General features: G+C 37.6%; 1 protein-coding gene, 1 long non-coding RNA gene and 1 pseudogene across 2 annotated transcripts; 1 reads left to right on the forward strand and 2 right to left on the reverse strand.

Annotated features, from left to right (window-relative positions):
* Positions 1-5,375: 5,375 nt before the first annotated feature.
* On the reverse strand, positions 5,376-11,405 carry LOC146486380 (ZP domain-containing protein-like). Its single transcript, XM_085096266.1, has 8 exons — positions 11,099-11,405; positions 10,726-10,992; positions 9,273-9,392; positions 8,619-8,744; positions 7,592-7,997; positions 6,695-6,874; positions 6,087-6,382; positions 5,376-5,598 (listed from the first exon to the last, which is right to left on the reverse strand). Exons 1-8 carry the CDS (start codon positions 11,232-11,234, stop codon positions 5,465-5,467), a joined length of 1,665 nt encoding a protein of 554 aa, XP_084952392.1. The 5' UTR covers positions 11,235-11,405; the 3' UTR covers positions 5,376-5,464.
* Positions 11,406-14,578: 3,173 nt separating this feature from the next.
* Positions 14,579-24,041, forward strand: LOC146486381 (uncharacterized). Its single transcript, XR_014859435.1, has 3 exons — positions 14,579-14,654; positions 14,911-15,029; positions 23,861-24,041. It is a non-coding gene; the product is annotated as an uncharacterized LOC146486381 (long non-coding RNA).
* On the reverse strand, positions 21,474-23,375 carry LOC146486382 (uncharacterized; annotated as a pseudogene).
* Positions 24,042-24,899: the final 858 nt, after the last annotated feature.

A 24,899-nucleotide genomic window follows, 5' to 3' on the forward strand; every position in this document is an offset into this window, starting at 1 on the left:
CTTTATTAATGTTTTGAGAACCTTTTGAATCTTATTTTAAAAATGTTATATTCTTTGCCTGAAGTCGGCCTTTTCCGTCGTGTTTTCATTGCTTGTAGACGTGTTTGTGTAGTCATCTTAAGAATATCACTTTGATTGTCAAAACACTTGTTGGATAAACTTTGAATAGATGAAATACCTGAACGGAAATTACAAAAAGAGTGACATAAAGTGGCCCTGAAGTTGTAAATAGTTGTAGAAACCTTTTGTTCCTTATGAGTATTTCTTTGAAAATGTAACGTGTCTGAAACTACATATCGTCTCGTTTTAAAATGTTTACACGAAATGTGATATTAACAACAATGGCTGGATATTCTATGAGTATTACATAGACCAACGTAGTATACAAGAAGAAAACTCACGTAACAGTGGATAAAAGAAAGAGGTATTGTTGTCAGATTTGATTTCTTATTTAATTTGTCAGGAAGCTCCCACAAAATGCACAAAGGTTCATAAAATTTCGCTTCGTTGTCAAATTTAAGACAAGCGTAAATTTCATATTTCGTTAAACTTCGTAACTATTTCTCTTATGCTTTAAAAAAAAACACAAATGGTTCAGGAAATTCGTGTGTTGTTTTTCCGAAAGGTTTCTTTGTACAAAAACCTTAATCATTATTTCGCATTGTTCATTTCTTCTGCTGGTATCATTCCAGATTCTTTAAAATTAAAACAAAACCTAGTTAAAGGTGAGGCAACGATAATATAATCTGGCCTTGAGGTTTCGATTACAAACTTATTTGTCTCATTTATCCTTTGAATCCCAGGGAAGCCCAGATTTTAACATGAAAAAATTTAATTGTCACGTTTAAGTGTTGATTATTATTCATTTTCTCTCTTTCGCCAGTATATGGCGTGTCTCAAACATGAAGCCAGAAAACGAAAGGCCACGCCAGCGTAGCGTCAGCTCAGTGATTGAGAATTCGACCGGGATGTCGAAGGTCATAGGTTAGAATCCAGTTGGAGACTTAGATTCTTCTGCTTTGCAGTTCCAAAATTAATCGCTTGTGACTATTTCACTTCTTTATATTTATTTCTTTTTAAATTTTTTATTTTTTTTTGTTTACTTCTTTGTTTTTATTTCGACAATAGTGTCTGAAATCTCAAGTGTTGTAGTGTCTAATGAGACTCAATTTTTGAAAATCGGTGCATATCCATGGAATTCACAAGCTTAACTCATTAGGCTTTTCATCTACAATAAAACACCCCCTGAGGACCATGAAACCTTGCAACGAAAAATCAATGAACCTAATTTGATTTATGTGAGAAGCACCTCAAATGTTCCCGATCCCGTTCTTACCACTTTTGTACACTTTAGTGAAACGACTTAAAGGAAAGGATTCTTCTGGCAAATTTCTCCACGCTGCTGTGTTTTGAACATGGCCAAGACCAAACCGCTAACAAAAACTCTACGATCCAAGAAAACTGTTTCTGGACTTCACAACTGTTTATGTTTAATCTGCTCTGGACAGCTCTTTTAAGAGCTAAAATCCACAGTGATTCGATGTCAACAACCAGGCTTAGTTCAGTGCTAGAGTGCTTCAGACTGAACATAAACTACTTTTGCCGGAAGGTCTGTAGGCAGGATTTTGCGTTGGGGCGGGGGGTGAAACAGCACAAGGCACGAGCTTCTTGGGGGTCCGGGCTATGCTCTGCCGGGAAATTTATTAAACTCAAGTTGTTGAAATCCGCATTTCTTTGCATTCTGAGAGTCATTAGATAGAAACATCCAGCTGTCCAGGTGTTAGAGGTGAACGTAATAACGTCTCTATCTCGCCTTTACTTTGAATTCAAAATTCAGAAGCAATTTAGATTTTTTTTCGATTTTTAAATCGACTTTTTCAACCATCACTCCCCAATTAGGAGGACATTTGCGGCTCATGGAGGTGGGCGGGGGGGGGGGGGGAGGTGCGAATGCACCCATCGCACCCCTGCCCTGCTGGTACACAAATTTGGCTGTTTACCTTTTCATTTTGACAAGCAACGAAGTCTAGTAAGAATAAGCTATTAGAACTCTGTCAAAGGTGAAGGATAGAAATAAGGCTAAGTACAATAATAAAAAGAGAATCAAAATAAGCACAAGAAGAGGATGGAGACGGGTAGGTTACTTGATCGTTGTCGAATTTGAAGTGTGAAGATTGCAGACCGAGAGTTTGATTTAAAGGCTACACCCTCTTTTAAAGAATATTCACTAGAGCGTAAAAAGAGACCAGATAATTTTATATTTTGTTGACATACTCGTGACCGTTGCAAAACTGAAGCCGTAATTTCTCAAACCTCGTAATTTTTAGACAATGGCAGTCTACTGTTGTAAAATGAAGAACGTAACAGACATTTTTCCACTTAGCCACCTCATTGTCTACATTACAAAATTATATAGAAAATGAAAGTGTGACTAAGAAACATAAAAATGTTAAGTCATTACAAACAAATAAATTAATGGTGACAGTTTTTCTGTTTTTAAACAGCGCATGCGCCATTCAAGCTTTTGCTTTTCTTCAGGCTTATTATCGACGTACAGGTTGCAAGGTTATTGTAAATCCTGGAATGTTTTAAATTAGCGACAAGACAAGAGAAACTTATTTGAGGGGGGGGGGGGGGTGTATTTGTATAATTTTTTTAAAACAATGGCTAGATGAACATTCATTTATTTAAGCAGGACAAAATATTTACGTAAGCCTGCTTGTTCAAAGCTGTTCATATAGTGCTAACAGTAGCACACTTCAAATTCACATGCATGGACCTTGTAAGACGTATTTGTAAGAATTGAAACTGGTTTGTTGTAATGTAATGTTGTCAGGAGCGGTTCAACTTTGATTCTGAAGTACCTATGATTGTATAAAATAACTATTGATAAATATGACCAAAACTACACGTGAACACATGGGGATGTATTTTCTTTTCTCTTTCTAAACTTGAAAGCCCCCCCTACTAATTTTTACCCTGGATAGTTCGGCCGCATTACGTAAATTAAATGAGTTGGAATTATCACAAACTAGTTCAGAGAATACGAATGTAATTTTCAATAAACTGGACTTTTATTGTCCCCCTCCTTTGTTGTGCTTTGCTGGTGCTTCGTCTTTGTCTCACGGTTTGTTCTTTGTTTTGATTTATTTTGTTTTTCGTCAGTAGAAAACATGCTGATTTTTTTTAAAATGTCAGATTATTTTCATTCTTTACAAATGAGCTTTGACACAAATATCAATCCTTCAAGCAACGACGCTTTTCAACAATTCAGCTTTGTTGTCTTTTCGGTGTTTCAAGAAATCGGAAAAAGCCAAGCATTTTTTTTTTTCGCCTTAGAATTTTTTTTTTAGTGATAGATATGGGGGAAATGAGTCTTTGGCAAAGAGAGAAACGAATAATTGAAGGTGATTAAAAATGGGAAATTGCCATGATAAGATGATTCCAAAATTCACATTCGGGGGACTAATTAAGAACTGATTCATGCTTTGACCTGTGCGTATATCTAATTATGGATGCACCCAGGAAGTTTGGAGAGCACAAGAGTAGCGTAAGAGTTTTTTTTTGTTGTTGTTAATTTATTGAGTGCCCAAACAAATAACAACACGCTTGTTAAGAAATACTACTTGTTGAGGTCGTAAGAGTTGCTCGCCAGGCATAGCAATTCTAGTTTCTTGAGTGTTCTCCAGACTTCCCAAGTGCATCCATAACTCGATAAACGCACAGCTAAAAGCATGAACCAATTCGTTTATAACATAGTGACAACAAAGCAGTGCAATGAAAATGTAGACAAACGATTTTCCAATTCCACAGAATGTTTAAGTACTCGAATGTACAAATCAAAGTTAAAGGCTTGAACTAAGGGTTCGATATTCATCGCGATGTTTACGTTGTGCACGGTTCAGTTGGAGTAGACTCAATTCCATGCAAAAATCGGGTAGTTCTTTACCATTTTCTTCCATTTCTGGGGAGACTTTGTAAAAGCTTACCGACGGAATCCCGAGTTTGTCTGATTTGCACACGTCATCCAGTATGGACGCACGGCCGTGCGCATGTTGAGAAATGTACCGTGATGACGCCGATAGCAATTACATAGGGAAGCACGCGCGCTACGTTATAACAACAAAGGTTTTGCTGCGCAACACTAAAGAACCAAGTAGTACCGGCATCATTTTCTTGAAACCTCTCGCGCAACAAATGTTGTGTTACAAGTTGGGATTTTTAACCATATTTATCCAATCTGGGGCCAAACAAATATGGTCTACAAGATGCATCGTTACACTGAAGATTCAAAGGATCTGTTTTAGCCCTAAAGTGCCAGTTTAGTCCTTGAGGAAGTTTAATCAGCCTCTGGGTCATCAGGTCCACTTTCGTCCAATTTTGGAGAAATGGCGTTACGAAAGATCATTTCATCCCAATCTGCAAATCATTTTAGTACTTATTTTCGTAAAAGAACATTTCAGCCCTGAAGGTTAGGATATTCTTGGCGCTAATTTTGATGAACCAAATTAGCCCTCAAAAATTTAGGGCTGTATAACCAAATCGGCCCCCAAAGAGATCTTTGCAATTTACAGAGGTTTCAAAGCTTCTGTTACTACAAGTAAACCCAAAGATATGCCAGCATGTTCCTTCAAGTGGAAAAAGTATGGTCTATCTTTAGGAGCTTTGAGGATTGTCTAGTTGGTGAAGGATCGTATCCAGAAGTATGAATTTATAATCACTAATTCTCCTCCTGAATGGGTGTCTAATACAAATATATCTTAGAAACAATTTACCCATTAGCTGAAAAACACGTGTAATGACCTTTGATGATCTCCTGCTTCATGAACAACTCGTTCAAAAGTTACTTTACTAATAAGTTTCTTTACGATAAAAGTTTCTTTTTATATGTTGTCTTTGTTAATCCTTCTTATTCGAAAGCCACTTGACTACTGTCGCGTTATTTAACGTGAGTTAACAGGCGTGAATCACTTACGTGCAAAAAACATGTCCACAGCTTACGTCTGTGGAAAAGGTTGAACTAGGTTGTACTTTGGTCTTCTTTTTCCATAGACGTAAGCTCTTTATACATTTGATTTGTTTAGACATGTAAATTCACGCCCGTCATTACAGTCAGAAACTTGCGAACGTAGAAATTCACCTTTAATCGAGGATATAGGAGATCAAGCAAGCTATGCATTATCGTGATCAAAAGCGGCTCCTCTTTTCAATTAAAATTTAAAAAAGACCCAAAATCAAATCAATGAATAACAAAGTGAATTGTAATCCACGTCGTCAAGTTGCAAACGAGTGAATTCAGAATCAATGTTGAAGTTGGATTGGCTTAATCCCACTTTGATCATCAAGTCAAGGAGTCAATAAAGAACACAATATCATAGAATATTTGTTAAGCTTTATTTATTTAATCACACGGAACACAATTTTCTTACAGTTAATCGTTCTTCAGCGACGAAAATAGTTCAGTTTATTCCTCTGGTGTGCCCGACAGCAGAGTGTAGGGTTTGGTCTTTCGAGAACTCTTGCGAGATAAATAGACCATTCCAATAATGGAAAGCGTCGACAAGACTGCCATGGCAAGGACAGCGAATAGTGTCATATCTGCAAAAAAAAAATTGTACGAGGCTTTTAGAGTCAAGGCCTTTCAAAATGAAATATATAGTTATTATTTCCCCTACAACTGAAGGCCAACTTTTTCCGAGACAAAAAAAGAACAGTCAAAGATAACGAACGCATTTTCTTATATATTCTTATCGTTGTTTGTAGAAACTATATTTTTTTTTAACAGAAGTAGGACTTACGTGGAAAGGCAAACTAGATAACTGTTTTTCAAGGAAAAAGCTTAGAGGTCAGATTACCAAAATTAGTTGTCATACAAAACGTCAAAAAGATAAGATTTCAATTTTTAACCAAAAAATTAAGTACTACTGAGATTAGATCTACTCAGGATTTAGAGCCCAATCTGCTAAGAAAACTATTTAAGAATAAGCAAACAAGTGTTGCCAGCCAAAGTGAGACACGAAACCTTTTATTTTTTGAACATGCTTCGAACACGTTGTTCACAACATTAATATTTTACAATTACCTACCTTTTGTATTTATTTTCGACTTCGACTTCATTTCCGCTGCATCACTGGTCAGTGTGAAGGGTCCTTGGGCCAGTGGGTACATTTTATCTTCACTGCTGATGTCACGTCTCTTTCTGGATTCCTTGACACAGCCCTGCGCACATCTAGATTTTGTGTCTTCTGCATCACAAATCATCATTTTGCAGTGGACAAACACGAATGGATGATCAGCAATAAACTTGAAGCCTTCCGTCGTGAATCTGGACACGCCTACTCTTGGTGCTTTGAGGATGATGGTGGTTTCATCGACGGCACATCTGAAAATTTCGAAACAATTTCGGATGATCGATTGTTAAACACAAAAGTTAAAAGAAAGGAAACCTAGGGTTATATTCGTATATTAAGAAAGATAATAACTTTATTGATTGTCATACTTTTGGTAAACTGAATCAGCTAACTAGGCAGTTTAAGTTCGTTTGCTGTAATATTACTTTTATTAAGCATTCACAATTCAGTGAGTAAAATGAAACAAATTGAGATATAAATTCCGGCGTTAATTTGATAAGGTATTTAGCGTTCGCTCCATGTCTATGGAAATATAAACCAAGAAATTTAACATTAGAACTAACCCGTTTCTGATGAGATAATACTTAGTGCCATCAGTTCTGTCCTTGGAGGGTGTAGCATAACAATTCTCTGCCAAGACGGACAGAGTCTTGTCCTTGGATTTCACGGAAGCTTGGAAATTCAGATTCTGCCTCAATTTGACTTCAACAGGGTAGTCACTTGAAGTATAAGCTGACGCAAACCTGATAACCAATAAAAATCCAAACTCAAATGAGAACATTGCTTCGATTGGAAAAAAATATGAACGGTAAGCTTTCCAACTACTTTTTATTTGATTTTGATTCAAGTAAAGTGAAAAATATTTAAAAACCTCAACGTGAGAAATTTAATCATTTTTATTTAAGTTCGTTTCTGGTGTTGATTTTATCTATAAAGTGTGGGACTTTCAATTTTTTTTCAACGGGTTGTTAGTAAACAACAGTCTTTGGAACGGAGGAGAGGGGGCACTCAATAACGTATACTAAAAGTGCGGGAAGACTCCGCCCGAACGTTAAGCCCTTCGCTGTCTCATATACAAACTTTAACCAAAATGGTACTCCTACATAAAAACAACTTAAACCCCTCTCTTATACTTCAAAGACGGAAAGAACCTGTACTTAATTGGCGGCAAGTTTAATCTTGCGTTATAATTTCTTGTAGAAAATTCTGCTGTTCTTTTTTTTCTACTCTTTCTAATTCTTGGACTTAATTGCCACCCTTAAAACTGGCATAGTCTGTTTTTGCAACCTTTGAAAATACTACAGGGCAGAAAAATTTGCCTCTTTCGGCCGCGGATTCCAAGTAAAGCCCGCTATGTTGATGATTCCATTCCCCTGGATAAAGAAGGAAAAATTCCATGCCAAATTGAGAACAAATGAGAAATTAATTAAGTAGAAATTCAAAATACAGGAGGAACTTACTGGTCATCGCGAAATATGTCCAAGGCGACTGTAAAGTTTCCTTTCCCATCTTCATCAAAAACCAGTTTCCTGGTATCAGGTTCGATTCCAACAGCAGTTGCGTCACCCGAGTTCTTGTAGTAACATTTGAAGGGTATCTTGATCTCACGAACTCTCGTAATAATAGCATCGTCTGCCACTGGGATTTCTAAGACTGTATTACTGTAGACTATAGCGCCTTTCCTGTGTATGGCGGTCGTACCACAGCCGGTCAGTGCAGTCGTCAGAGAGTAATGGGTTTCTGTTTCCGTGGCAACGCAGTTGACATCTCGAAGAGTGACGTGTTCACGGTTCAAACCGAGGAGTAGAGATTTGGGCAGAGTGATTGACATGTCGTTTTGCCGGCATTCCACAGAAACACCAGATGCTGCAAGACAAAATAAATTTCTTACATTATTATTATTTACGATTACACGAAGAGGAATGACTAACATTTCTGCGTTAAGAATGATATCCACCAGTATATTCTCTTTACTTTTGTTTACTACATATATTTAATTTCTTTTAGACTATTGAGAGAATTTCGTTCCAAATCGATCAAGATTAACATCTCTTGTTAAGAACAACGTCTTAGATCATAATCTCAAATATTCCATAAAAAAGATACATTAAAGTGTCCCCAAAGTAAACGAAAAGTTTAGTTTGTATAATTTAAACAATCTCTGTACATTTTACTTTTTTCCTTAAGGGTGCGTTCGTTGACCCTATTCCGGAATAAGAATACATGCAATGATTACTATAAATCCGTCGTAAGAGGTTTTTGGAGTTACTGGAATAGAAAATGGCTCTTAAATTTTCGTGTATCACCGAAAGGTTGTAGAAACGTCTTCCCAAAGGTACCTATGAAGAGAAATCTAACACCTATTCCGCTTATTCTTATTCCGGAATACGATCAATGGAACGCGACCTTAAACACCGCCATAAAATTCTTCACAGTTCGCCGGCCTCGACACCAAGTAAAGCTGTAATGAAATCAAAGTTTTCTTACCAACGCATGTATGACGATCTGACGCCAAGTTCAGCTCAGGGTCTGGGCAAGAACAAACATAGCTTCCGGGTGTGTTCACGCACTTGTGGGAACAGCCGCCATTTTCTTTCGCACACTCGTTGAGATCTTAAAAGTAAACCAGTGGTAAAATGATCTCTTTAGTCAATAAATCTCTAACAACATGCCATAAAATATTATTGTTTGCGCCCGGGGCGCGGTTATTTCAAACCCGACTGATACAAATCGATGACTAAGAGAGTCATCTTCTCTTGTCCATAATTTGTGTACGCAAGGCACTCGTGGTTCAGTGGTAGGATTCTCGCTTGCCACGCGGGAGGCCCATAATTTTTAGTATTATTTTATTCATGGTAGGATTTTAGATAGAATACACTCCTCGGTGGAAGAACAAATCTTTTTTGTATATATGAATTGGTTCCGAGATTAAATAAAGCTCTAATTGATTAATTTATGGTTCAATGGTTCACGTTACTCTTATTGGTAAACATTACCAACACTTTTGGCAGTGCTTTTGGCGTATTACGTCATGCCCAATATCCTAACACAATTGCAAACTTTCGTCCGCGTCTTAAAGAGACCTCAACTTACTAAAAACTATCAGAAGTATTACTGTAAGTTTGCAATGAAAATTCGTACCGCTTTCGCAGTTGATTCCACTGTAGCCGGATGCGCAGGAACATTCGTATCCGTTAAGATTGCCAGCTCTTGAACAAGTTGCGCCATTTTTACAAGGATTGGGCTCACAGCTCTTAGGAGCTGCAAGAAATAGTCCATTCAAAAAATAAGCTTAACATGTTTCAACTGCTTAGGCGTCAATAGTTTGTTGTAATATCAGTAAAACTTGTAATGTACATTTTACGTAAAGTTCTCTGTGTGGAGCAATAAAGATTGCTCACTGAATACCATCAACAGTTCGCATAATTTTAATAACAATACCAAAGACAATTTCATAGTTGAATATTGTTCTCTCTTTCTCTACTTTACTTGTTTTGCTTTCGATACAAGACGTCTTGGAACTAACTTAAATGACACTCTTTACGGTAGAAAAGAACATCGATACAATTAGGCCACAGTTTAAACGTTTTTTTTTTTTTTTTTTTTTCAAAAATAGTGTTCACGACGCTCTGAAAAATTTATTGTCATGGCTCCAGCAACACCTCAATTCACACTTTGACGACGGTGCCTACTTTTGTTACTGCGCATACGTTGTGCTAATCTCGAGATATTCGGGTTTCTGATGGGTTGTGTCTACTAATACAGGGATATTTTTGCGCAGTTTAAAACTATACGGAGAAAGAAGAACTTAGCAAGTGCTCTTGGTATCCAGAAAGAAAATTGGGGATAACCATTTTTCAGAGATAATAAAGCTTCAATACAGAAAAAAAATTGCCTTATATTTTACTGCTTTATTTGTTTTGTAATTTAATTGTTGCTTAAATATCTCTGAAAAATGCGTGTTACCTCCAGTTTTCTTTTTGGATTCCAATAGCCCTTACTAAAATTTATTTTTCCCGCATAGTCATAAACTTCGCAGAAGTACTTCTGTATTAGTAGGCACCGTCCTTAAGCCTCAAAACTCAACTTTCAAGTCTGTGAATCAAATCCTACATTGTAACAATTCAAATGAATACCACTGATGAATACTTAAATGTGCTGGAGTTTGTTACACTGTAAAAGACAAGTCTTACTCTCTACTCTGTGGATAAAGTGACAAGTAGGCAAGTTGCGACCATTCAAATGGAAGGAAGTGACCTGTACTGGGCCTGTACTTTCCTGTGGTGTTTTTTTTTTTTTTTTATGCTCTTCGACGCGGTTGTAGCTTTCGAGTCTGTGAAGGAAACCCTAGGTTGTTACTCTTCTAATGGAAGGGATGTTTTATATCTATAGTTTGTAAATTTTTCGTTTTTCTTAACTTTTTAGGTCAATTCACTGGTTATTTATTTTAAATGTTCACGAGTAAACTCGAACGTTTTGACCAGTCAAATGAAAGCTTTTCAGCTGTGTGTTCATAAAGCGTAGTTTGCCGTCAATATTTACGAAGCAGAATTGTGGAGTTTTCTTGAATCTCGGGCCGGGAAATTTAACTTACCAGAAGCTCTTGTCGGAGTAGCTTTACTTGGCCTGACAAGCACATGGGGTGGATAGCTCTCGTCGTCTGTATCAGTGTATTTTGCCCTCAGGGATGGCTTAAAACATTCGAAGCATTCTTGTTGACCGCTTGCCCACCACTCCACTGCTTTGCATGCAGGATCCTCCTTAAGACACATATCGACGCAGTCCTTGGACGATTTCACCTTGTCAGACAAGAACTCCGTAGTTGACTTGGAACACCATACTGGAGAATAATCCTCCCAAGCTGTAAGATAATAATCGATAGGATATTGCAGTTGTCAGAAATTTCATTGGTTCCCTGTTCAATGCATAAGCCGTAATATAACATCACTATCTGTTATTGTACTAACCTTCGTCTTCCATCGCGAAATCTGACTCCTCTTTGCCGGTAACGAAGATGAAAAGCATTGGCAGCAGAAAAATAATATTATTGTGAATAACCATCCTTGCAGCTTGACTGGAACAAAATCTGCACTCGCTGTTCATTCAACAGATCCGAAGAACGTCTGACAACGTTTCCGATGTTCTAATTGGCTTTTAAACCTTTCACACAACGCTTTTTGGAATCTTTCTAATTGGAGTTGGAGTTCCGAAAACACAAGGAGGTGAAAATTACAAGCTGTTGAATTAGCATATTTGTGACAATAACAGAGGACATGCGAAAAAATATATATAACAAGAACAAAACTTAGAAGTGTTGCTCTCATGTCATCGATAGGCAATAATTTTTAATCGTTTCAACCTTAAAATCTCGAGCTTTCATTCTGACCAATTAAATGGTCAGATTCCTAATGTAACTTAAGTATATTTCACTTTTTTTTATCGTAAAAAGGAAAATTGTGATAAACAGAAAGCTTTCAAAACGTGATACGGGTGAAGCGGGAGTTCGATAGTATCACCAATCTTCGGACGTAACACATAGGCCCGCAATTGGCGATATTAGACAATTTGAATTGTATTTGTGGGAAATGTTTGTTTTTTTTTTAATGAAAGCCTTTGAAATAAACTTCGCACTTATTATTTTCTAGGAGAAAATGTAATGATAATGGAAACAAGTGATTGATGATCAAGCACTTGAATGGCGTAATCAACAAGATTACATAACCTTTTCCGCATACCGTCAGGCAAACTTATTTATGGAGATAAAGTAACAAAGGCAATTTGGTTTTTCTCGCACTTCTCTTATCTTCTCCAGTTAATGGCGTCCTCCCTCTCAAGAAAAACAAATCCTGAACTGCACTTGTGGGTAAGTCTACTCATTTTTTGTCAACATAGAATACTTGAAAATGAAGCGAATCAGTGTGATCAAAAATGAAATGCTACCATTGTATCAATGAAAAACCATAGTTAACTGAGGGATTGGTTATGAAACCTTGCCATGAAAACAATGGTGCTGCAATTAACATCGGAAGGGCCGCGACCTTGCACAATCCTTTGTTTTATGTTCACACTACAGTTGAATATCTTAACAGGAACTTTTCTATTGGTCAATTATTGCTCCAACACGGCTTTTTTTTTTTAAAAAATCAATTGTGGGTTGTGCACGGTCATAGCCAAAAATGCTGACAAAAACATTTAACAAAGACATTTGTCAGGCTTCATAACCATTGCCTTTATTAAGTATGCAAAAATATACAAAACTTTTGGACACGCCGCATAAATGAATCCTAATTAGCATGATCACGATGCCTTTCCGAATTTTGTTAACATCTCTTCTCAAAAGGCAAGCAAATAATTAGATGAGTTGCTAGAAGGAATAAAAGTGGATTGTGCTTATCAAGGTTATCTATATTTTTGCATTTTGTCGGATAACTTTCTTTTTGGACCATAGGACTGGAAGACTGTAAAAGAACATAACCTGAAATTGTGGGAAACGAAGTGATCGGTTTGTACACTCAATTCTTACTGCAAACCTTTTTTAGGTGTTTTTTACTTCAGGAAAAGCCATGACCTGGGTGAGGAGCATATGAGGAATTATTGGTGACTTTTTTGGTGCATGTGGATTTTGAATAATATCCTTTTTAATACCACTTGGTGGTGACAACACTAAAAATTCCGTCTATTGTTACGTCAATATCAGGTTTAAGATTGAAAGTTTTCGTGTCCCGAGAGTTATTGATTCCGTCATCAACAAGTTTATCACCTCGAGAGTCGCAGCGGACCAGTCTAAACAGCATACCGATGACGTCATCCGGATAGCTATCCCCTATAAAGATCAGGATGCTGCAGTGTCTGTCAAACGGCAACTTAAAGATCTTAGCAGCAAGGTGGGAAAGACCATTCAACCCGTGTTTAATAGCCGTAAGCTTAATCAAGATCTAAGCCTGCGTGAGCCCAAGCCCAACATTGTAACCCAGCAATGTGTTGTTTATTTATTCAAGTGTGACCTGTGTGATGCAGGTTATGTTGGGTATACAAAGGGCCACCTTCACACGCGCGTTGAGGGACACCGTCAAAAGGCGTCATCAATCTGCAAGCATTACTACAAAGAACATAACACTGCTGTTCCGAACAATTTCTTAGCACGCTTCAATGTAATCAAGAAATGCATGAACAAATTTGACTGCCTTGTTAATGAAATGATGTATATTCAAGAGCTCAAAACCAACATTGAACGTGCAGTCCGATTCTCTTCGTGCTAACAAGTATTTAAGTAATTTAGCTTGCCACTATGTTATGCAAATTCGCTTCAACTTAGCCTTTTCACAAACCGCTTTTTATCATTAATTATGTAACCTTGATAATGGCGCAAGATGCACCGAAACGTCGGTTCCTATCACTCGTATTTCTTGTTTCATGTATTTCTAAATCATTTCTTTTAATAATAATAATAATAATAGTAATAATAATAATAATAATAATAATAATAATAATAATAATAATAATAATAATAAAGATGATGATGGTGATGATGATGATGATAATGATGATAATGATAATAATAATAATGATGATGATGATGATGATGATGATCAATCTCAAGCTATAGCCTTGTTTGACACTACCTGGCTTTTCTAAGAAACCCCCTTTTCAATAGCGCTTTCGTTTTAACTCCGATTGATCAGATTATTAACTCAATTCAAGAATAAGTTGATATTCGACCTTACCTTAGGAATAGCTGTCGTCGTCAGGTTGAAAAATAGCTTACTTGACATTTACATACAAGTTAGTAACAACAACAAAACAACACTTTATTGAAAAACAGAGAGTTACAAGTTAGGTATATACCTACCCGCAAATAACTAAAGCTAGTCGAGGCGGGTAGGTATTACTATATTAAACTAAATCCGTTCATGTTCCAAAAATCATTTTCTTTCTTCTATCCCTTCCTTAAACCTCTGAAAATTCCATCCAAATTCAGGTGTACCCCCACCTTGAACTCGCCACCTTTGTACGTGAGTTATTTCTGCGCTTCAATTTTCAGAGATGTTATTTGTTCTTGTTATGACAGTTTATTTCCGGAGTGTGGACCCTACCGTGATAGGGTTGGAAAACTTATGGACCTAGAGCGTGACGAATCATATTAGACGGCTGCGATAGCTAATTATTTGCTTGAGAACACCCCCTTCCCCTCCCCCTCCACCCTCACATACTCACGAGATGTCATGTCGTACCTTCCGTGCAGTGCTTCCATGGCACGGTTATTGAGGAAAACAAAATAAATATTCCCTTCTTCTCTTATCAGTTTGACATGCAAAGGAAATTATAGGATCTTCTTGGAGGGATCAGATGGAGCGTTACATGGAGGACATCATGGAGGACGGCGTTACATGCAGTGATTGTAGACCGCTGACTTATTTTGTAACATCTCATCTCATCCTGCATCCTCACACATCTCGGCACATGTGTGAGCGCGACTTGGAGGCGGTGGGAAGGATGTGGACTCCAAGAATTCGTTTCTTTCAGGTATGAAGCCCTCATTTTTTCAATCAAAATTGTCGCAATTCATTTAATTACTCCTCAGTCACCTTGTGGACTAAGTTACGAATGACAGAGCTTTTCGCAACGGAGCAGGCATGTGGTGCAAGAAGGGCTGGATTCAGTGAATTGCTAGCTTGTTGAATTTAGTAAGGTTTCCAACGTTTGCCCCCTGATTTAGATCGTTCTTTCTAATGCAGTGTAAACGTCGTAACGAAACTCGTTTTCTCTGGTTTGTTTCAAGGCCGTGGACTTTGCTGGAAAAGAACGGAGATTTGAGAAGCGGGAAATAAAGACTAAATAATGGTGGTGTCACCGGTGAAAGCTGGCGTGTGCTTTGCAGACTGCAGTGAAAGACACAAGGTAAATAATACATTGCCGGGTCTCGCTAAAAATGGCAATTAACGTTTTTAAAATAGTTTTTTTTGACGCGGGTTTCTTTAGTGACTTAATTTATTACTAATTTTTTTGGCGGTATATCGCGATTTCGTTCGATCTGACACTAGCGCACTTGCTGAATATTCCGCAGCGAGTCCCAGTCTGCTTGTTTGCTCTTTCATTATCGCCCACTAAAGTTTGATAACTTATCCACTCTCGAAAAGATACCATCTTGCAGAGAAGGAAGATTTGTAAATGTGGACCTTGTCAAGGGTTACCACTTTATCACCCACATAAAGTTCCACTGTAGAACATTTCAGGTTGTTATTTAAGGCCCGGTTCATACGTCGAACTTTACATGAGCCGAACCTAATACCTATTAAGGTCGACCCAAATAATTAAGTTCGGCAGTTGATTCAGACGTCGAACCTAACTGAAGTCGAACTTAATTAAATCTAAAGTGAGAAAATAAATTTTCGTGGTCAGCGGCTGTTGTTTTTACTCAACAAGATTCAAAATGGCGGGAAAGATGAATTCTGACATGGAAGAGCTTGTTTGGAAAAATAATGAAGACAGGCGAAACACGGCTCCTACCGGTCGGGATAGGAAAAATATGACCTTCAAAGCTAATTTTATCTTACGATACGTCTTTCAAAGATCTCCCTTTTCTGTACGAAGGGTCTTTGAAGATGTGCCATTTACTCATCTGAATTTCTTTAGGTTAGGCAAAATGTTTTTGCGCGTTTTTTGTTTGTTTTGTAGTGCCGACATTCTTTCGCGGAAATTGACTTCTGAAAGAGTTTTATCGACAAGGTTATCGAGGTAACCTCCCGGTAGCGTAATCTCTGTTTGAATATAGTAATGTTTTCTTCAAATGTTGTTTTCAAGATTTTGTTCTAAGAAGTCTTGAGGCTTCGCCTTTGATATAGCGTGTATTGGAAAGTTTCTGTCGGTTTGAAGTGCGTGTGCACATCAAGAATAGATTCTTTTTATTTTTTTAATCTTTCGCATCTCAGACAAGTATATTTAGTTGTTTCGAAACAAGAAGAGCAAGCACATTCCTCTTTTCCTGCAGCTTGTTTAGAATGAAGTCCTTTGCGCATGCCAAGTCGATGGAACGCGCAGATACCTGGGATAGATATAATTTATATAATTTATACGTAATGTATGCATTTGGTTCCGTACATGTAAAGTTCGACGTCTGAATCAAAGTCGAACTTTTGCCGTTCTATTCGACTGGTGCAGTCGAATAGAACGTCGGGTCGACCCAAATACAAATCTGTCGATCCTAACTGATCCATACGTCGATCTTTACATGCGCCGAACCAAATGATTAGGTTCGGCTCTTGTAAAGTTCGACGTATGAACCGGGCCTAAGAAGTCAAAACAGTGCAGGTCAGAAATAAGCAAATGTGTTCGACCTTTAACCCCAGTATCAACTTGCATATTCTCCTTTTTTCTCTTAATATTTTTTGTGGGGGGAATTTATTTGAATTGCCACTGCGACAGGAATCAACAATGCCTGATGGAATTGAAGGCCACTGTATGCAAAACATCTGGTGAATCTGAGCTAAAAGGTCAAATAGAGATCACACTTTAGGCCAGTAATGAGCCTTCATTGGTACTCACCCAGAAGGTCATCAAACCTCACATTTTAGTGGACCAGGTCAATTATTTTAACTCGCCAGGGGACTGGACAACTGCCACCATATGTTAATCCCTGATGCCCTGAAAATCAGTCCAAAAAATCAACCTCGACTTATAGACTGGCCAAAACTTGAGGGTTATGCACCAGTCAATGTAAACCCCTCCCCCCCCCCCCCCCCCGGCTGGGACATAGCGGGGCATTTGACAAGCGCTCACTTCTAAAGTTGCAAAATGCCCTGCAGCCCAAGGTCAGATTTTTTGTCTAATTGAAGCTAACGCCTGAGTGGAAGACAGGCTAATGTAAATGGTTTAAACTTTATTTGTCAAGTAACACACGTCACCGCATACAATGCTTTTCAAATGGTATAAAATGTTTGTGAAATTTACACCAATGAACAACAGTTTTGTAGCACTATCACAAACAATGCAAGACTTTAATTCAGACCTATCCGTGTACAGACCTATCCACGTACAAAATATTGTTTTAAATATGCCTAAGACGAGAATATAAACACCTGATGACATGCTTAATTGGTCAAGTGATTCTCAGAATAAATTACGAGTAAAAACTGTGACAAAAGATTTTTGTTCACCAAAAAATAAATTATATTTATGTGTTCTTAGCATTATACAACGACCTTAAGGACGGATGGTATACTCAGCCAAAGATATAAGGTGATTAACATAAAACGACTCTTACCTTCTTTTCATGGCCAAAAGCCGCCATCTTGCCGGACTAGCGATTCTTGGCCTAGTCCACCTCGGTGGAAAATACCCCGGTCCACTCCCCCGCTGTTCTTGGATGACGTGCAAAAGAGGTCAAAGTCCCCGATACCTGCGGCCCTTTCGCTCGTCAAATAACAGAAAATTCCCCACAAATGCCCCGCTGTGTCCTGGCCGGGGGGTGCGGGGGTTTACATTGACTGGTGCATTACTATTTGATCCAAAAAATTAGACTTCATTAGCATAATAACAAACTCCAGTGGTAAAATATACACAACAAACTTTTCAGCTGGTATCAAAGTGACATTTAATAAGTAAATAGAGCAACACTGAATTAAATACAATGTCTTGCTTTCAGAAGAACTTGAAACTTACCTTTCCGTTACAAACTACATGTATGTGTTTAAGGCCGCGGTGGACAGGATTCTTATCAGAATGTATTTATTTAAATAATATGCACGAAGTCAAAAGACTAAAACCGACAAAAAGCGAAATATTCATGAAAATGTCTCTAAAAATATTCTGTTCTGCCTCAATAATCGCACGTGATTTATTTCGCGTAGCACGAACTTTTTGTGCACGTACGATAGGTTGAAATATCGTTGCCATTATTTGACACAAAAATGAGTTTTTGTAATTACCACTGGTAGTAATAAAATTGAGCTGATCAAAAAATCCTTACTGCATGTCGCCAGCTACTACTTGCAAAATGCCGCAAGGCCGTGCGTTTTAATATATATGCAGTGAATTTCAAAGTATTGTTGATTTCTGCGTGCACTTATCTATGGCCTGTGCAGTAAGATTTTACCAAAATTACCATAATCCAGGTTTGAATTAATCAGCTCCCTCGTGTTTGCTCGGAAAGCCTTCGGAAGCGTAAAACAGAGCACTTTTGTGTCCAAGAATATAGCGCGGACAGACAATTTCACGAGTTGACACGGCAAGATGATAAACTAGGCATATTGTAGATTGTCATATCATGGGCCGAATTTTAAAATAAGCCTTAGAAGGTAAGATTGAAGCCTTTGAATTTTAGCATGATAGATTTTGCGCCTTTAAGGGCAAATATTTCTTAAGAAGCTTGAAGTTAAAAAATCCGGCTATGGTATGACACAATAGATGTTGTAATAGATCACTCAGTGGTAAAATCAAATTTCTCTGCGTCTTCGTGGAGGAGAAAACCTGGACACAAAATCACGTTTTTAACAAATTTAATTTAAGTTACTTTCTGTATTGCCCTAAGACGCCATCTACACATTATAAAACGATCATAGTGCACTTTGATCATTCTCCAATACGTCTGCTTAGTTTTGGCGAAATCGGCTTTGAACTGCTCGTGATTTTAGGATTTTAAAAGTGGTACCCCTGCCAATATTTTGCCTAATGAATATATTCATGGTCAACGTATCCACCGCGGCCTTAACATTGTCATTTTATACAATTTAAACATGAAGGTTTTTGCGTAAAATCCAGGGGCATTGCTTTGTGACCGTAACTAATTACTGCATCATTTGACTCTGCTGATAAATGATAGTTTCCATCAGGATTCATTGTATTATTGTTATGCGCAGGTGAGCATTTCCGTATAAAACCCACGTACTACAAATTATAATTATTTTTTTTTATTTTACATGTTGTGATGTCAGAAAATGCAAAAATAAACTGCATGAATAATCATCTTGTGTTAAAAACAAAAAACACTTTCGATCAACGTGCGTACACTCTACTTGGGCACATGCTTTTATTTAGTTACCAGTGCTCTTGTTTTTTGGTTGTTCGTTTCTTCAGCTTCTTTCGTTTGTTGGTGTTCCTTTGTTGCAAGGAACACCAACAAACGAAACAAGGTTTCAGTGGAATCTGTAAAATAATGGTAGAGTTTTGTTAAAAATAACCCTACTAGTACACAGAAACTACTTTTAATTATGTTTGGCTGCAGATGGCTAGGATGGAAGTGGATTGCAACTTGAAAAAATTGGCCAATTTTCCAATTTTTTCAAGTTCTTCCTGTGTATTTTAGAGAGGTCGCTAAAAACTGATTATGATTTGTTCTTCCTACGAGAAAAACCTAAATATTTTCTTCCCAATGTTGTAAGAGCAATTTCATGTTACAAAACAGGTTCTTTGTCAAATGTTAGAGCAGTTTTGACTAAGAAACCAGCAAAATTGCTGTGACAGTGCCCTTTTAATTTCTTTTGTTTTATTCCCCAAAGCCTCATAGCCAAGCTAGAATTTTAATCAAAATTGGTCTACATGTATTTGGTTTTCTAGTCTGAGAGGTGCTCTACACCCCCTACCAGTTTTTCAACTACTGCTTCCTTCCGCGACTTTGTTACTGAGCACATGTTTCACTTTTTGCAGAATCACTTTGACACCTTCTATCCCTGTACCTGGTCAATTGTACGATCCTGTCCCTGCCATCCCTAGTTTTTTAGCGTCTTTTAAATTTGGCGTCTTTTGGGTGATCGTGTTTTAATTATTATTTGTATCATGGAAGGTGCCTCCCATTGGTCCTCGCGTCCCGTTCGCACCTGCCCTTTTGACCTTATCACTTAAAATCACTTTGCACATATTTTTCATTTCTTTCTGGCTGTTTAATTTACTGTATTTAACATGTGTGATGGTCAATAAAGCTGTTAAAAAAAATAATAATAATTAATTTAATTTTAAAAATTTTCAATTTTTTTTGCTCAGGGTATGTACCTTAAATCGGGAAAATCTTAATTTCAAGGGTGAAAAACCAGGGATGACTTATACATTGCAGAATATGAGAGTGTTAGCCCTAATAAAAATTTCAAGTGCGGGAATGTGTGGTTTTTAAGTCTGAAATGTCCCTGTAAGGCAGACGTCCTCCATTGCAAACCCCTTACCGGTATATGCCCTCTGGGACTCGAGACCCAGCCAACTTTATTTGTAGCTTTGTGAAACACTGGATATCACGTGCTGCATTGTATATAACAAACATACAACAGATTTTTTCTTTTGGATTCTGGAAAATGAACGGTATTTTCTGGATTTTGCAGTGTTGTTACTTTTTGAAACTGCTATTGTTTACACTTGTGATTATAAACAACTGATAAAAGTAAAACACTTTCAACTGAATAGGAGGCAAATATTCATTGTTTAGCTAGTGGTGTTAGAAAACTGCACACATGCTTGTTGACAGCGGATGATAGTCCTTAATTTACAACTTTAACAAGAGTAATTGCAACTTATTTAGCAAGTAGCTGAATCCAACTTACAGTGTAAGCATTAGCTGAGGAAAATTCTGATGATCTGAATTTCTTTGGCAGCTGAGCAAATGGGTCTAGCTTTTTGTTTATGGTTGTTTACATTGGTGCTAAACTCAATATAGAGAAAAACTCTACATACATGTACAAGGGCACTTGAAGCATGTTTGATTTTGGAACAACATCTGCTATAATCTTTTAGTGCTACACATGTACTTGTTCGTGTTTGTACCAGGTTTTGGAAAGTGTGATCCATAGGAATTATTTCTTTGATGACGGGAATTTAGTGTGAGTGGCGATTTGGGCATATATTGTATAACTTTTTATGTCACAGTGCAAAGCAAAGTTCTTTGACTGAGCAACAAAAGGGAACATCTTTCTAAGGTGCACATGTCAATATACATATTTTGAAATGGGTATACACAAAAAAGCCACTTCCCGCTGATAATTTTTTCAACTTTACATACGCAGAAAACATGAGTGCATTTTATGTGTTTGCTGCTCGCTCATATCTGACCTGCACTGTTGTTAGTCAGTTAGTTCTTTGATTAGATTTTGGTTAATTTTATTGATTTTTCCAGCAAGTAAGCTTCTCCTGTAAGTGAGAACGTTTGTTTTGTACCATGAGAGGTCACTCAAAAGAGAGTTGACTGTTGTGTGACTGCCATTTAATTATTATTAGCTCATGCCATGAGATAGCATTGCTGTAAACAGACTACATGTGACTGAAAGATAGCTTAGTATATCCTTTGGGACTACACAATAAAATTATTGAGTCAGGTGTTGTTTCTCCCTCTTTTGTTACACTGCAAGAGAAAGCCTGATCACAAACTGGAACCTTTAGTGGTCTAAGACCTGTAAACATGGTGTATAAATAATTGACAAGAGAAGACAGCATAGTTTGTTATCTTTTCCTCTTAACAGCCTCCAACATGATGTGTCTGGTAGGCAGACCTTCTACTATTGTTGCTGGTTTCCTTTGGATGACTTTTTCTATCTCTTATAGATGAAGGTCCAACGTCGCCTCTGCACAACGCTGCAAATTGGCCATACCTGGAGCAGTTAGCACATTTTCTCCCTTTTGCTGGAGAGCACAAATTGCGTGGAAAATGTCCACTTTTCCCACAGCTGTAACAAATTTTCTCACTGTGATCCGCTGTCTTCACTCCTTTTTTTCATATGATGTTGATGTTGCCTCCCCCTGCAAAGTACTTCATTTGTTGTCCAGCTGCTTTGGAAGCTCTTGCTTTCTCCAACACGTCTGCTGAAGTGGTACTGTATTTTTCGTTTCCAACAACTTCTTCTTTAGCTTTTGGACGTTCAACTTTTCAATCAACTGGTCCCTCAAATTATCATCCAGCAAAGTACTAAAATTGCAATGCCTAGCTTGTTGGTGAAGATGCACAACGAACTCATCCTTCAGTTGACGCCAAATGAGGGAATACATGGGGTTTGAATGGCACATTCTCTTCGGTACGAAAATGGTTATCCAGTTTCCTGATACAAACAGTAGTGGTGTGAATCGGTTGAGATTTCACAATCGATCATTGGAAATAATCGGATTGCCCGCCCGATCGATCATCGATTAAAATCGCAAAAATCTACCAATAAGCATTCCATTAATTTTTCACCTACATAGAAGTCAAAGTGATAGCTTAAAGTTTTTGAACTGTTTTTAATGTTATCACTACTTATTAGTAATCATTTTGACTTCTACTTTAAATATAGCGTTTAAACGTGTTGTAAGCTTAGTAAACTCAGACTGTGCATGTTATTAAGTTGAAGATTACATTGCAGCAGTTCAAGTGAGACTGACAGGAAATCAACAAAACACACGTGCCACAAACCTTTGTTGGCGTATTGCTTTCTGCAAAGCCTACATGTACATGTACATATTACCTTCGTCATATCCAAGTTCTCCTTTGTTTTTCGGCCCTTCCTTCACTTGATAAAAACCAAAATATTCCCACACTTTTGACCTGGCGTTTCCAGGATAACGACAGTTCTCCAACTTGGCCATTTCAGCCACCATGTTGGACTCGTCAGCAACATGTACGCGAGGCAGGTTTGAGAGAGGCGACATTTCGCTGCAATGTTGTTTCTAAATACCTTTCATTTGCTAGTGATAGTAGTGATACTACAAACGCGAAAAAGTGAGCTTGTAATTTATGTTTTGGTTCAGTTGTTTACGAAATACAAAGCAGCTTAGCATGCCACATCTTTTAAATAAGTGTGGTGTATTTGAAGTGACAACAACACAGTATGCAGGGTACGCACAGGTAAACATATTCAATCTTAGATTATATCTGCTTTTATGTCTGAGAAGTTAGGAGTCCACGAAAAAAGACAACTGACACCAAGATATTAAACGTACATTTTTATTGATTTTAATATTTTTATTTGTCCCCAACAATGATTATGAAAAAAGCATAATCGATTGTCGCGTCGCTGGAACTTTTCGATCAACTTTCGATTATAATCGATCATCGGCCCACCACTAACAAACAGCATACGGATCTTCATTGCTCATAGGATCGGGTTGTACAAGATCTTCAAAAATATCCTGGACTTCCATTCCAGCGAAGTACAGAAGCTACGAAGTCTATTTTCGTGTGATTTCCAAACCTTTCCCTTCGGCATAATACTTGAATGCCTCTTTCCACTTTTGCCAATTGTTTGCAACTTGTGACGATCCCTATAGATCCAGCAGCAGTAGAGCTCTTTCCTTTGTCATCCTTGTCGCCAATGTTGTGTTTTAAGGGCTGTAGGTTAACACTAAGTCAGACACAAAGTCACTGAGACACACTAAGGTCCGCCATTATGCTTTCTATTTCAACTCCCTCTCGCTTACTTACATTCCTGGAGGTAAACGTGTCGTTATACTTGTGCCCAGTACACCACATCATTCCATATCAAACAAGTGCAAGTGGACTATGTGCAGTTTTTTTATTAGAAACAATGAAGAAATTTTTCAGATCTTCATGATTTCATTTTTCAGCTAAAACAAGGAGACAATGCAATGGCTGATATCTCATGACTGCTAGACCAATGGAAACTCTGGAATTTCATTATCTAATGCTCAATTTTTTTACAAATTAGATTAAAGCTGTACATGCATGTGTTGGCTTGGTTTAGATTTATCTTTATCTTTTCTCTCTGTGGCATTTTATTGTAAAACTGAATGAGTAAAATATATTAACGTTTATGTTTGTTGAAAAGGTACGTTTATGGGGTGTGATTAACTGATGTTGGAAGCAATGGCTGGAACAAGGTGATGCTGGAGAAGGTATGTGCAAGTCATTGTGCCAGTTTGTTTGCAGTTGTGCTCCTGAGAGAAAATCTCTTAATAATTTTTATTGTGAGAATTGCACCTTTCTTGCTTCTTGAAAGATTATTTGGTTTTCTTCTCTTGAGTAGTGTTGCAACAATACACCATGTGTTTTGGTATTTTGGAGGATCTCTTTTCATGAGTGAGAAGAAACAGAATAGTTATTATTGCTACAATTATAACTTTTTTTTAGGTATCAGTTATGTCATGTTTACACCAGAGAGTTTACTGAATTCAAGTTATTTAACTTTGGTAAATAGTGAAGTTGTTTAGACTTTGCCTACAGTGCAGCTCAAAGATAAGCAAACATCGCATGTATGTACCATACGCAAGTACATGTAATACGCGTATGGGTATGTTGTCGTACGCATATGTGTACGTTGTCATACGCGTATGTCCTGCCTTTGTTATTCATTGCCATACCTTTGCTTTATGTGGCATTGTCTCGCACAACAAAAGAAACGGTAAAGTAAAAGCGACAGCCCGCAGCACAAAATTTGCGTAATATGAAAACGTGAATGATGACAGGACTATAATAGAACGTGTTAACCTCGCTTTGACAAAATTGAATGACATAAACATAAAGACAAGGTGTCATATTTCGAAGCTTGCTCGCTTCGCAAATTCAACGATAAATAAAAGGCAGTCTATGACTGCATGTGGCTACTGCTTCATTTTTGTAGAATATTGTAGTTAAAAAGCAATGCTGTATAAAATTCAGGGGGGTAAATGAACAGCTCTGTCAGTGCCAGAATTGTGCAGCGTAATTTGATCGTGTTGTCATATGGGCAAATTTGGTATGCACTGGAGGATTTCGGTTTGTTTACACTTTAATACACAGGGGACAGTGATACGTATGGTTTGGCTCTCCCATGGTTTACATAAGATCACATGGTGAAGAAATTCCATGAATCAAGACACACAGATAAA

The sequence above is a fragment of the Pavona decussata genome, unplaced genomic scaffold (assembly GCF_977016875.1).
Source record: "Pavona decussata unplaced genomic scaffold, jaPavDecu1.1 SCAFFOLD_21, whole genome shotgun sequence".
Classification (NCBI taxonomy): Eukaryota; Metazoa; Cnidaria; class Anthozoa; order Scleractinia; family Agariciidae; genus Pavona; species Pavona decussata.

Coding starts and splice junctions, on each gene's coding strand:
- LOC146486380 (XM_085096266.1), bottom strand. CDS start 11,234: ATGAACAGCGAGTGCAGATTTTGTTCCAGTCAAGCTGCAAGGATGGTT. Junction 9,393..10,725: donor TACTCCGACAAGAGCTTCTG/GTAAGTTAAATT, acceptor TATTTCTTGCAG/CTCCTAAGAGCTGTGAGCCC. Junction 7,998..8,618: donor AGATCGTCATACATGCGTTG/GTAAGAAAACTT, acceptor TTTGTCTTGCAG/CATCTGGTGTTTCTGTGGAA.